Here is a 13,582-nt window from a genome sequence, read left to right as displayed (position 1 = left end):
TGAAAGCCGTGTTGCGGATACGAGGGCATTACTTCTGCATGCGCAGAGCTGTACGGCACTTTGCTGTACGGCTACTTCCAGGTACGGGATTTGACGTGAATTGGAAGCTGCCCTAACGGAGACTTCACGTTTCAGACAAAACACGATTTTTGCACGGATCTTCTATGTGCAGGTCGAAATAGGGCAGCGCTAATTCTAATTGCACGCGAGCCTCGTTCGAATATGACTACCAGGCAGCTGTCAAGCTCATGTTAGTTCATAGCTGAATGATGGAGCTGCTCAAGAAAAATACAGCAAAGCGGGAGCCGGAGCAGCGAACTGTTCGCATCAACACCGGCGAGCATGACAAGAGCTACGCTGGCAATTATACCAGCACCACAAAATATAACCTTTGGACTTTTCTTCCAAAGGCGCTTTTCGAACAATACAGGTGATCAGCACAGCAGGGGCAGCCATGTATGGTATGGTGGCACAAGTCGGTCAACTGCCCCATTCCGTTGCAGACGTGTGGCCAACATATACTTCACGCTTGTAGCTGCTCTCTCGTTGACGCCCTTCTCGCCTGTGCGGTAGGTCTGGAACGCGTGCCTCGGGGTTTGCAGTCAGCGGCGCTTACTAGTCGAACCTGTGACCTTGAAGGGCATGGACGACATGGACTCCGCTGGTCATTGTGCTTGGAGTGGCCATGATAAAAGAAGCAATCGAAGACTACAAGCGCTACAAGTTGGACAAAGAAATTAACAATCGTGCAGTCCAGGTTTTGGACCCAGAGAAGGGCGAGTACATCACCCGGACTTGGAAGGACGTTCGTGTGGGCGATATACTCGTCGTCAAAAAGGATGAGCAGTTCCCGGCGGACCTTCTCTTTCTCACATCGGAAACTGAGGAGGGCACATGTTACAATGAGACTATGAACTTGGATGGGGAGACTAACCTGAAGATTAAGAAGGCCCCCGATGAGACAAAAGACCTAGGGGAGCAGGACTTCGTTCAGTTTCGTGAGGCGGTTATCCAGTGCGAGGGCCCAAACCCACGCCTCTATCAGTTTACTGGGAACCTGTTGCTCGACGGCAAGACGCTACCCATCAGCCCGAACGCCATCCTCCTGCGTGGTTGCAACCTGCGCAATACGGAGAAGGTCGTAGGTGCTGTAATCTACGCGGGTACGTTGCCAACGCACACTGTGTTTTTGGGTACATGCAGTCCTGCGCCAATAGGTGTAAACTGGGATGGTTTCTATGAGTTAGCCTGTTTGCCATTTTAGGATTTTAAATGGGCTCAATGCATGTGCACGCCGGTCCTGGTAGCTGATTGTGCTGCATCAGAAGTACGGCAATCAGTTTACTTCCTCCCCTCAGGCCACGAGACCAAGATATTTAAAAATGCGGCTCCGGCGCCTTCGAAGCGCAGCCATGTGGAACGCATTGTGGACAAAATCATTTTCTTCATGTTTTTCTTGTTGTTCTCGTTCTGCATCGTGGGTTCCATCTTTTTCGCCGTGTGGACGAAGGACCACATGGAGAACCACTGGTACCTATCGCCGGCCACGGGCAAGAGCCAGTATGATCCGGACAACCCCGGATTCGTGGGATTCGCGTCCTTCATTACGTCCTTCATCTTATACGGTGAGCAACCTAACAAGGGGAGTATAAGGGGCCTGAGTTTGGGGTTCACGGACAGCTACTGTTTGCTCGGGGTAAGGGCTCGGCTCGGGGTAAGGGGGGGCTCGGGGTAAGGGGTACGTGTTCACGATGTAAGGATGGAGACCGGGGATTCAATACGTAAACCTATCGACAAATGATGTGTGAAACGGGAGCCTCAGCACCATGAAGGGGTAGCATGACCGGAAACACCCTGGCCTACCTACCTGACGACTGCTGCCCATATAGGGTACCTCATCCCCATCTCGCTGTATGTGTCCATGGAGCTGGTCAAAATTGCCCAGTCCATGGGCTACATTAACAACGACCGTGACATGTACCACGCGGAAACGGACACGCCCGCTCTGGCACGCACTTCAAATCTCAACGAGGAGCTGGGTATGGTGAACACAATTTTGTCAGATAAGACCGGCACGCTTACACGCAATGTCATGGAATTTTTCAAGTGTTCCATCGCGGGCGTGTCTTACGGCGCGGGCATCACCGAGATTGAGAAGGCGAATGCTCTGAGGTATGCACGCGGATACAGGATGCCCCATGGTCTAGTACGAGATTGGAATCTGCTGCGAAGTGTTAGATCGGGTTTGGCTTGGACTAACAGTACCCAGCAAATCGTTGCATGGAACTTTTGCATGGGTTTACCAGGCACTGGCTTCCTTTACACCCCTGCGTGCGCGGGATATGTATATGTACCCGCGACGCCTAAAATTCATGGCCCTACACAGACATAACACGCATAACGATACGAGGCGGGGGCAGAAGTGTCAGGCAAGGGTTAACTGTACGAACAGCTAATAGAAGAATGCACAGAGAATGGGGAAACGGAGAAGGATGGCAAGGATACCTGAAAATTACGCTTTACTGCTATCACGACCACCAGGAAGGGCATTACGCTGGATGACCGGGACAAGCCTGAAGCTGCGAAGCACCGTGAGCGATACTTTAACTTCTATGACGAACGGCTCATGGGCGACGCGTGGTTCACAGCAAAGGACCCTGAGATCATCGAGATGTTCTTCCGGCTGCTAGCGGTTTGCCATACGGTCATCCCCGATGGACCCACGGAACCGCACACAATCAAGTACGAGGTACGTATGCCTTTGTATGAAACAACGTAGCGACGGTTTAACAGGTCTTGGGGTGAAGGTAATGAAGTGGAGGGTGGAAAGGTTACCCGTAAAAGGTGGGGATGGCTTGTCCGCCTCCGTATAGACAGACCTAAGTAAGATCGACCGCGCGTAGTATCTGGTGCCCAGGTGTCCTAGGGAATTACTAACTTTTAGGTCAACATGCTGGACCTATGTATGCAGCTGCTGATTAGGACCGCCTTCATGCGGCCGTACCGCAGGCTGAATCCCCAGACGAAGCGGCACTTGTCGTTGCCGCTAAGGCCTTTGGGTTCTTCTTCTACAAGCGCACGAACACTACGGTTTCAGTGCGTGAGCATACTGCGCGAGGCGACCATGACGTGGAGTACGAGGTGCTCAACGTGTTGGAGTTCACATCCACTCGCAAGCGTATGAGCGTGGTGATACGGGACAAGTCACAAGACAAAATCATTATCTTCACCAAGGTAAGAGAATACCCTTCATGTTGTTTTACGAAACCTCTTCCTGGGATTGCTCTCCAAAGTCATTTTTATTACCGCACGCTACAGGTTGAAGTTTGCATTGACGGGTGGTGACGGCCCGACGTGCCTAGGTTTGCAACTTTAGAATCGGCCACTTATGTCCTATAGCCTTCATGGCTTGCTGTACGGTTGCATTCGGGGTGCCGGATAGGACAGGGCGAGGCGAAACCGGGGCTGCCAAGGGCCTTACACTACTGCCGGGAAGTGAGAGCAACAATAATAATAAGCTCCAATAGTGTAGGCAGAATGCCGGAACTATGGAGCTGTCAGCTGAAATAGTAAATTCGAATTCTCAGCAAGCCATACGGCTGCCGTACATAACCTAGCTTAGAGGCTATACTCGCTTTGCTCCTGCCGCATCTAAGCTACAAAATTTTCTTCTCTTCGCTCTGCAGGGCGCTGACACGGTCATCTATGAGCGCCTGGACCCCAAGTACGGTCCCAACGAAGCCATGAAGGAGTCCACCGGTCGCCACATGGAGGAGTTCGGGGCCGCTGGCCTCCGTACGCTGTGCCTGTCGTACGCTGAAGTCGACCGCGAGTGGTACGGCAACGTGTGGTTGCCGGAATATGTGGCGGCCAAGACATCGTTGGTGGACCGCGATGAGAAGGTGGCGGAGGTCAGCGAGAAGATCGAGCGGAATCTGCGATTGCTGGGTTGTACGGCAATCGAGGACAAGCTCCAGGAGGGGGTACCGCAGTGCATTAAGCAGCTGGCTATGGCGGGAATTCGTATTTGGGTGTTGACGGGCGACAAGATGGAGACGGCCATCAACATCGGCTTTGCATGCTCCCTGCTACGGGAAGACATGATGCAGGTGGGGTGGCATGAAGCCTGGCGGGTAACGCCGAGGATCTGGCGTTCCTTGACCGTGCGAAAATTATTTGGTTCTAAGTTTAGTTCAATCCGCTTTGGTTTATACTGGTGCCTGCAGTTCACCATAACTGTGTACGGCGTTGAGGAGGTGGAGCAGGCGGAAGCCAGGGGCGACAAAGAGGAGGCAGAGAGGCTTGCACATGCAGCAGTAGCACGCTCGCTAGAGACGGTAAGTGGGACGCAGACACGCCTGCTCGTCCTTTTTACCATTGAACTGGCTTTTGCCTCTTGCATGGAACGTATATTACGTAGTTGTATTCGTTGGGAGGTACGGCAGCAAACAGCATTTTTAGGACATGCAACCTAACTCATATTCATCGTTATAACGCAAACTTGAGGGCTACAATCCTGTTGATGTCGAGCGTTGTGACTAGGATATTGCTTGGCAGATATTTTTTGCGACAGGCTTATCCTTAAGCGATTCACATCGTAGCTGCTGCCTCGTCACTGCCGCTATCAATTACTCGCCTAAACGGGATATTGAAGCCGAGTCTGACTGCGTGTGTGATCCTGCGACCATCATCCACGTGTCCAGACGGAGAAAACCATGGACGACAACCCGACCGCCACGTTCGCAATCGTGATCGACGGCAAGGCTCTGTCGTACGCCCTTTCTAAGGAGCTGGCGCCGCTGTTTCTTCGAGTGGGCACTCGTTGCAAGGCAGTGGTGTGTTGCCGGGTGTCCCCCTTGCAAAAGGCCCAGGTGACTCGGTTGGTGCGCAGCAAGGGCGACACAACGCTGGCGATTGGCGACGGCGCCAATGACGTGGGCATGATCCAGAGCGCGCATATTGGTAAGGGGTTGCATCGTGCTCTTTGGTTCTTGCATTACACCGACATTTTATTGGTCGAATTAGTCGCCCACAATCATCGCATGGACAAGTCCACATGCTGTGAATCACAGTCGAAGAGTTTTCATATCCCACCTGTGCCTGCTTGGCGGACAATTTAAATTGCTTTGCCTGTCTATGAAACCGTCTACTTACAGGCGTGGGCATCAGCGGACAGGAGGGGATGCAGGCGGTCATGTCGTCTGACTTCGCAATTGCGCAGTTCCGTTTCCTCGTGCCGCTGCTGCTGGTGCACGGGCGGTATTGCTACAAACGCATCACACGAATGGTCCTGTTTTTCTTTTACAAGAATATGCTGTTCGGCGTCACCATCTTCGTCTTCAACGCCTTTAACAACTTCTCCGGCCAGTTCCTTTACAATGACTTCTACATGACGCTCTTCAATGTGGTGTTTACGGCGCTTACACCCGTGGTCATTGGCATCTTTGACCGCGACGTTGACAAGGCCATGGCCTTGAGATACCCGGGATTATATATGCAGGGTACGTCGGAAAACACGCGTGAGGGTTGCCAAACGTAGCCAACTCTTCAATCCATATCCCCTTTTCCGATAGGCAGACCTATCTCACTCCCAGGCGTGTGTGTATACGGCGTGCGATTTGCCGCAGATGGCATCAGATCGTCCTTTTATAGTGTGGCCTTACTGATCCCTTGCACCGTAGGCCAGCGCAACGAATACTTCAACTTCCGGGCTATCGCGCTGTGGCTCCTGTCATCGCTGTACCAGACATGCATCATCATGGTCTTCATCCTGGTGGGCTGCCGTTCGACGGTTTCGGACCGCGGCGATGGCAACCCCTACACGATGTGGCAGACGGGCCTCCTCATGTTCTCGTGCGTGGTGTTGACGGTGCACTTCCAAGTGATCCAGATCACCGATCAATGGACCTGGGCGCACCACGTCTCCATCTGGCTTAGCATGGGTAAGGATCAACCCGTGGCTTGTGAGCTGGGCATCAAGGAGTGTCCGCTAACTAGCACGGGGTTCCAGGCCGAATTCGTTGTGGGCAATGTCTACCATAGAGTTGAGGGCCCTGCTACGAGAGACCTACCTGGCACGGCCTTTGGCAGGTGAAGAAGCTCCCATGCATGGGGCGGTTGCTTGCGCGTTACTTGACGTTTAATCCCTTAACTTCTTATTCAGCCAACATGTCCGCCGCCTGCACCGACCCCGCAGCCGTCTGGTGGTTGTACCTGCTGGCGTACGGCGCGTTCCCCCTCTTCCTTAGCTCGGACCTCTACTATCTGTTCATCGGCGTTTCGGCTCCGTCAGCGCAATACTGGTTTTACCTGCTGCTTGTTCCAACCGCATGCCAGCTGCCTGACTTCTTTCTACGGATGGCCAAAAAGTGAGTGGCTCCTTATAAGTGCATGGCCTCCCGGCTTTGACGGACCCTCCCGCAGTCGTGCGGAACTTGTAACTTGATAAGGAGTTATGCTGTGTGTCAGCGCAGTTCTTCCTGGACCTGGCTTAACGTGATGGGTTCCCAATGGCCCCTGCAACCCCACTCTCGCAGGCAGCTCGCCCCCTTCGACCACACCATCGTGCAGGAAATTCAGAAGAAGATGGATCGGGAAGGCCGGCAAGAGGTGGAGGAGCTGGGCCAGGAGCCGTCCCAGGAGCCATCCATCCTAACGAGCATCTTCACTGGCAAGGCCACCAAGAATAGGGGCTACGTACCACCTTACGACCCACGCTCCAGGCATGTTTCTGAATGCAATCAAAGAAAAAAACCCGGCTTTGACGGACCCCCCTGCACCCGTGCGGACACTGTACCTGCAATTGAAAGAATCGAAACTCTAATAGGTGTACAAGTTGGTGACCACGCGTAGGCACTTCCTTGATGCGTGAATGGACTGTGTTGGATTCGGCGTCGAGCGCGTATGTTTCTAAAGGGCGTTCCATGCATGCCGCTGTGTTGGCTCTACTCCTCAACTCCAGGTTTTACGGTCTGGTCAGCTCGGGGGCGCGGCAGGCGGGCCGCATCGAGACCGGGGTTCGCAGCCCTGTGCTCACGCACCTGGACAACGAACTCACCGACAACCCCTACCGCAATCGCAAGAAGTCAAATCTACCGGGGATCGTCCCAATTCCCATGTATGTGCCTACCGTGTCGCAAGAACGAACGAATCCATCGCTTTCATCCACTGTGCGCATCGAGTGATGCACGCGGTCAGCGTGCAGCACTTAACCATATACGGGTGCGGCGCACGCGTGGTCGACTGACGGGGCGGCGCATTTGTGTTTGGGCCACGATATAGGCCTCCTAGGCTCCCCTGTATTGCGGGATGCGGGTATTTTGGGGGGAATATCGGAAAGTTGCTGAAGTCACTGCAATGCTGAGCGTTGGGAGTAATTGAGACTTCATCAATTTTTTATTTCGCATACCAGGCCCAAATCGTCATCGGGGAGCATGGCGGCAACGAGATCCGTGGATCCACCATCTCCTCCGTCGGTCGTGCCGGTGGCCGAGTCCCTGCAGTCCCCGCAACACCAGCAGCAGCATTTAGGGGCACCAACTGCAGTCGCGGTCGTGTACGATGCAAATGGGCAAGCCTCGAGCCGGGCTGTGGCCCTGAACGGTGGTGACAAGATGCCGTCCGGTGGGAGCGACGCGCCGGCGCAGAGGAGCGTGCCTTTGCCGCCATTAGGGAGCCGTACCTCGCTGCAACCTCGGCGCCTTCCGCCCCTGACGCAAGGAAGCCCCGTTCCTAGCTTGGCGCCTGCACCGGGCGCCATTGCTAGTCCCGTCAGCACGGACACATTATCGCCTCCGGAGAATGCGGGCCAGCAGGAGCGCGAGATCCTGGCAACGTATGAATTAGCCCTGAAGCACTGACGCGTCGTCGCGACCATGTGTCAGTTTTATGACTGTCCTTAGCATCGTTAAGATAATAGTTTGGGGTGCAGCGCGCAACGTGGTTGCAGTGGCGGTACCTGTGTGACGTGGTGTATAGTGGTTTTGCGTGAAGGTACTTGTCCGTGCGGCGTTGACGCTTTTCCATGCCTAAATTGAATGTATACGTTAATGGCCCGTGATGATGTTGTGTAGCGGCTGCACGCGGTGTTGTGGATAATTGGTCTGCGTGTACGCACTCTTGGGTTTTCATGACCTGTACTGGGGGCCCCACATGTTTTGGTCGGGCGGCACTAGTATTGACTGTATGCTGGCAATATGGTAATAGCGGATAGGCGGCGCCAGCTTAACGTGTGGGGGAAGCTCTCGGTACTGCAAGGCAGCGGATGGTTCGGTTGTGCATGTAAGCGTGGCTGTGTGGTTCAGGATGCGAGTACGCGGTATTTATTGAATTTTTTAACTGAGAAGCGCGTGGTTTGAGTTGGGTTTGCTTAAGTTCAGTCGCAGCCATTATAACCCCACAGAGCATTCAAGGCAGGCTGGGTAAGGACATTCCGCGGGTAATGAAGGTTGTTGATGAAGTTATGGCCGCATGGCCATTGGGTACACAGTAAACGACTACTATGACACGGACAAAGCTCGCGATGCCAGTGTTCCACGCTTCTTATGCCGCGGATCTTCTCGTGATGACACCTTGTTGTCGTGACTTATCGCCGTGGCCTTAAAATGATCGCGATTAGATACCTTATTATGCATTATGGCATTGCGTCAGTCGGGTTACCCGACGTGTAACAACCCTGCGCATTCACTTGACTGAAGCAGGTGAGACAGTTACGACGTGAGGTATCGGAAACGCACAAACCTACTTCGTCGGATTAGCACCTGCAGTCCTTCGGCCTAGTATCGATGGCACCTCTGCATGATAAGGAATCACTGTAATGAAGCTCTCGTGGGTGCTTTAGGGATCGTCACAAGCAGGATGTCATTATGGCACGCACACACATTATGGCACTGCATCAACGCTCTCCCCGGTTACTAATCACACCGCGCACGTATGCAGACCAGCGGCGCTCGTCCATGCTCTGTAACAACCTGCCGCAATAATCAATATCATGCATTTGGCCCGCTAGAACGTCTACTGCGCAGCTGGTAATGCTTTGAATGCAACCATGGGATGCATGCTTATTGCCATCGCCATCAAACTCCCATGTATTGAGCACATCAAGTGTTGAGCATAAACTCAGCGCCACACACCCATACACCTGCATAACCTTTTGTTATGGCATCATGAAGGTCCAACAAAACCTAATCATGCCCTCACCAATACACGCGGCACAGTTAGTGCTTCACTGGCGAGGGGATGTGACGGCGGGGATTACATTTATTGTACATCTCATTGCGATGTGCGAGCTCACTTATTGATGAATAGTGGTGTCAATTGCCAGCTGTTGCTGCCCCTGCATCTGATTCCCTGTTGCTGCTTAAAGAGATACTGGCCCGCGCTGTGAATTCTGTGACCGTCGTCAAGCTACACATCTGGCCATCCAGGGCCCCCGATGTCCTAAGTTTGTGGTTACTGCTAGTCAGCCGCTGCGCTGCAGTGGCTGCGGATTCCAGCCCCTGCGTAAGGCGTAAACACACGGGAAATCGCAACCAGGGGAGGTTTACGGATCCGGAACGGCGACTTCATTTTCCGGTCTGATTTGCTCAGCTGAAAAGCTGTGAAAACATTTTCTCGTTTCAACGGAACTTTTTACGCCGAGGGCCCGTGGCAGCCACCCACCGCCCCATAGCCCTTGTTTTTCCCCCCCAGGCGCTCACGCACCTGCATTTCCCTCTGAGCTGCCCTCGCTGCCTCCACCAGCAGGTGCCGCTGGAATGGCGAGGCATCGAGCCTTGAACTCAACTCGGGCGGGTCACTCCCAAGTCCGATGCCAATACTGGCGCCGCCGCTTCTGTCGCCCCTTCCACCGTCGCAGCCGCTGGCCGGCCCGGGGCTGGTGCCCTCCGCACGTCCTCCTCCTCCCTGAACACATCCCTGCATTGCCTCTGCGGGGTGCCGACATGCACCCGTATTAGCACCCGGATACCTGGGCACTTGCTGCTGCTGTTGGGCCCGAGCCGGACCACTGCCCGGCGATGCCAACGGCGGCAGCGGCGGCTTACCAGGCCGCAGCTGTGGCGGAGGCGAAGCCGCCGCTGCCGCGGTGAAGCCGTCCGGCGGCCCCGCAGGTACTTGGTCCCTTGGAGACTGTTGCGCGTGAACCTGAGCCTGAGGTTGCCCCACGTGGTCCTGAGTGCAGGGAAGACGGTAAGCCTGCGACACGGCCGCGCTCTCCGCGTCTTTGCCCTGGCGCTTGAGCAGCGCAACGAGGTTCGTGACGGCGGTGATGACGGAGGGGTGCGTGGCGCCCAGCGACGCCTCTAGTACGACGATGGCCTGGCGGCAGGCTGCCTCCGCCTCGGGCAGCTTGCCCTGGTAGCGCAGGCTGCGGGCAATGTTGTTGAGGGTGGCGCCAATGGCGTGGTGGCTGGGGCCCAGCACCTTGCGCTTCATGGCGAGGGACTCCCGAAAGACCTGAACGAACGATTTAGGGGCAGAGAGACGTACGGCTTACGGACACACACACACACACACAAATCGGCGGAGGTGTTCTTACACTAACACAAAAACAACTGAATCAATACCAGCAGCCCGACATCCAAGCCGCCAAGCAAGCAGGGCACCAATGCTCCCGAAATCCTAATGACCCAAATGAACAACCAGGTGCCCCAATAGAAGTAAACGTTGGCAGGAAGCCTGGGAAAGGGTCAGCCCAACATCACCCTCTTCCTCATCATCAGCAACAGCATCATCATGAGCAGCAGCAGCAATCTAAACCTCCTGGGCCTGGTTCCCCTTCCCCCTACTTTATCACGGACCCCTTCTCTTCCTCCTCCATGCCGACCTCTCCCGCTGGTCAGCGAAACCTCCGTCCTGGCGGCCTTCCTAACCCATCTTCCCCCCACCCCCCCACCCCCCCAAATACACACACCTGCTCAGCCGCCGCGTGTCTCCCCTGGCTGGACAGCGCAGTGCCCACGTTGTTGAGGGCTCGCGCCACCTCGGGGTGGTCGGGGCCCAGACAGCGCTGACGGATGGCCAGAGCCCTGCGTGATGGGGTTGAGGTGAGCGGAGGTGTGTGTGTGTGTGTCTGTGTGTGTGTGTGTGTGAAAAGTAGGGTTGTGAGGGATGGATGGGTGATTAGGGAGTAAGGAGGTGTGTGTGTCCTTAACTGCCATCCCATCAAGCGCCCGTTCGGCAAGCGAAGCCGGATATGGAGGGGCAGGAGGGGAGTGGTAATATCTTTAGGTGCATGGGCGGGAAGAGGAGGAGGAGGAGGAGGGGGAGGAGGAAAAGGAGGCTGGGGTGAGGCTCGATCCTGTCCGGCCTTCCCTTCCGCTGCCCAACACTCCTCCCCTTTTTTCCTTCTGCCGCTCCCCCGAGAACCTGGACGCCGGAACGTGTTATCGTATCCATCCACACACACTTGCATGTTTTACTCCTCCACTCTCAGCGGGGACCCCACCCCGTTCACCTTGCGCAACAGATGCGGCCTCCCTCCCCTCCTTTCCCCCCCCTTTCCCCCCCCCTTTCCCCCCTCCTTCCCCCCCTCCTTCCCCCCCTCCTCTCCCCCCCTTCCCCCCCCCTTCCCCCCCTTTCCCCGCTTACTTGCGGTACAGGTGCTCCTCCTCCAGGTGCCTCCTCTGCAGCCCCGCGGCGATACCCGCACTGACGTAGCTGTCCGCCACCGAGGGGTGGTCCTCACACAGCAACTCACGACGGACCTGCGGACCCAGGGTGGGGCGGAGGGGGGGGGGACAGGAGGCGGGGGCAGAGGCGGGGGCGGAGGGTGAGGCGGGGGCAGAGGCGGAGGCGGAGGCAGAGGCGGGGGCAGAGGTGGGGGCGGAGGCGCAGAAAACATCGGGAGAGGAGGGAAAGACGAACCACACGCGATTGAAGCTGCTGCCAGGGCAAGATAGTAGCAAACGTAAAAACTGACCGAGAGGAGGGAGGAGGAGAGAAGGGAGGAGGAGAGAACTTAGATGATGATGGTGATGATGATGGTGATGATGATGATGATGATGATGATGATGATGATGATGATGATGATGATGATGATGATGATGATGATGATGATGATGATGATGATGATGATGATGATGATGATGATGATGATGATGGTGGTGGTGGTGGTGGTGGTGCAAACGTCGCGGGAGGCCACTGCCGAAGTGCCAAGTGCCCCTCAGGCGCGGTCACAGGAAAACTGAACAAACGGGAAGGGTCATGGAGAGGGAGGGGCAGGTCAAAGTAAACTAAAGAACAGGTTGCAAGTAAGTGCCTCACGGAAATTTCACTTCTGCGCGAGGGCGGGGGGAAAGTGGGCATCGAGTTGGACTCCGTTGCGGATCAAGATGAGACACGGAATCCGCGAAACCCCCCCTACTGCCCCCCGATAGATGTCCAGCCGATAGCTTTCCGATACCTGCTTGCTTGCATCATGTGCTGCTGTCTTACCCCCCTTCCTGTTGCTCTTGCACACACACCCAATCTCCTCCACCCTGGCCCCCCAAGCCTCTCCATAAAACATCCCCCCCCTCTCCCCCCCAAGCACACACGAACCTGAAGCACCTCCTGGTACGCCGCCTCCGCCTCCCGGTACCGCCCCGTGTTGCGCATCACTCGAGCCAGGTCGGACAAACTGGTGGCCACGTCAGCGTGTCGGTCACCTGTGTACGACGTGGGTGCGTGCGGGCGTGTGCTTTAATGGAATACTGAGCCGCGGGCAGGAACTGGCGTGCGTGTGGTTCTGTGTGTGTGTGTGTGTGTGTGTATTCGGGGTGGAGTGACCGGAGGCGAGTGCGTGACGGGGGTGGGTGGGTGGAGGCTGCGGCAGTGAGGGGGTTGAGTGGGTAAGTAGGTGGGTTTGTGAGGTAGAGACGCCGCACGAGGGGGAAAGGTGAGGGGGGGAGAGAGGAGGGGGTTGAGAACAGCGGGGAGCCGAACACCCTTGACGCGAGGGAACGGTCCTGGTAGCTGCATGCCTACGTGCTAGGAATGCATCATGCAATTAAAACTCTCTTTCCCCCCCCCCAAAACACACACACACACACACACACACTCTTTCTCTCTGGCCAGATCCTGTCCAGCAGCATATCTTCATCGTTCAGGCCCACCCCGCATCAGAGTTCCCCCCGGCCGGCAGGCCCCCTCGCGAGTCCTCTCATCCTCTCACCCAGCGCCGCCCTGCGCAGCCGCAACGCCGCCAGCAGCTGCCTCTCCGCCTCCGAGTGGCGGCCCACGGCGGACAGCGCCACCCCCAGTCCGCTGTGACAGGCAGCCGACTCCAGGGAGTCAGCGCCGTGCAGCTGCTGGGCCTCGTGCAGGGCGCCGCGCCAAGCCGCCTCCGCCTCCTCGTACCTACCAGCCGTACATGGCCATATATCGCCCGTAAGCGGTTATTAGTACACTCAAGTGGTCGTACGCGATATCGTACACTATCGTACATGACTTCACTGGTGGTATCCGGGTGACGTGGGTGTCCGTACGTGACGTGTGTGCGTTACGGCATGGTGGCTATTTCCGGGCATTGGAAGATGGGACAGGGGGTTGGGACAGGCGGTAACCTGAATCTTGCCGGGGGAGGTGTGTGCGTGTGTGTGTG

General features: G+C 55.9%; 2 protein-coding genes across 2 annotated transcripts; one reads left to right on the top strand and one right to left on the bottom strand.

Moving 5' to 3' along the window:
* Positions 1 to 269: 269 nt before the first annotated feature.
* Positions 270 to 8,684, top strand: VOLCADRAFT_104891 (uncharacterized protein; the record flags this gene model as incomplete). The annotated part of the gene is made up of 17 exons (XM_002950850.1): positions 270 to 430; positions 504 to 569; positions 640 to 1,163; positions 1,359 to 1,625; positions 1,890 to 2,172; positions 2,542 to 2,749; positions 3,010 to 3,234; positions 3,687 to 4,109; positions 4,227 to 4,337; positions 4,704 to 4,962; positions 5,157 to 5,501; positions 5,682 to 5,942; positions 6,197 to 6,368; positions 6,537 to 6,848; positions 6,962 to 7,169; positions 7,503 to 7,623; positions 7,720 to 8,684. The coding sequence occupies 17 exons, from the start codon at positions 270 to 272 to the stop codon at positions 7,857 to 7,859; spliced, it is 4,086 nt and encodes a 1,361-aa protein (XP_002950896.1). The 3' UTR covers positions 7,860 to 8,684.
* A 1,525-nt stretch (positions 8,685 to 10,209) lies between these two features.
* VOLCADRAFT_46239 (kinesin with TPR domain) lies at positions 10,210 to 11,026 on the bottom strand (the record flags this gene model as incomplete). The annotated part of the gene is made up of 2 exons (XM_002950748.1): positions 10,210 to 10,455; positions 10,913 to 11,026. Coding segments are annotated over 2 exons (360 nt in total), but the record flags the coding sequence as incomplete, so codon positions are not given.
* Between the last annotated feature and the right edge of the window lie 2,556 nt (positions 11,027 to 13,582).

The sequence above is a fragment of the Volvox carteri genome (genome assembly GCF_000143455.1).
Source record: "Volvox carteri f. nagariensis unplaced genomic scaffold VOLCAscaffold_20, whole genome shotgun sequence".
Lineage (NCBI taxonomy): Eukaryota > Viridiplantae > Chlorophyta > Chlorophyceae > Chlamydomonadales > Volvocaceae > Volvox > Volvox carteri.
Note: the sequence above shows the minus strand (reverse complement) of the source record. Positions and strands in the feature narration are given on the sequence as shown.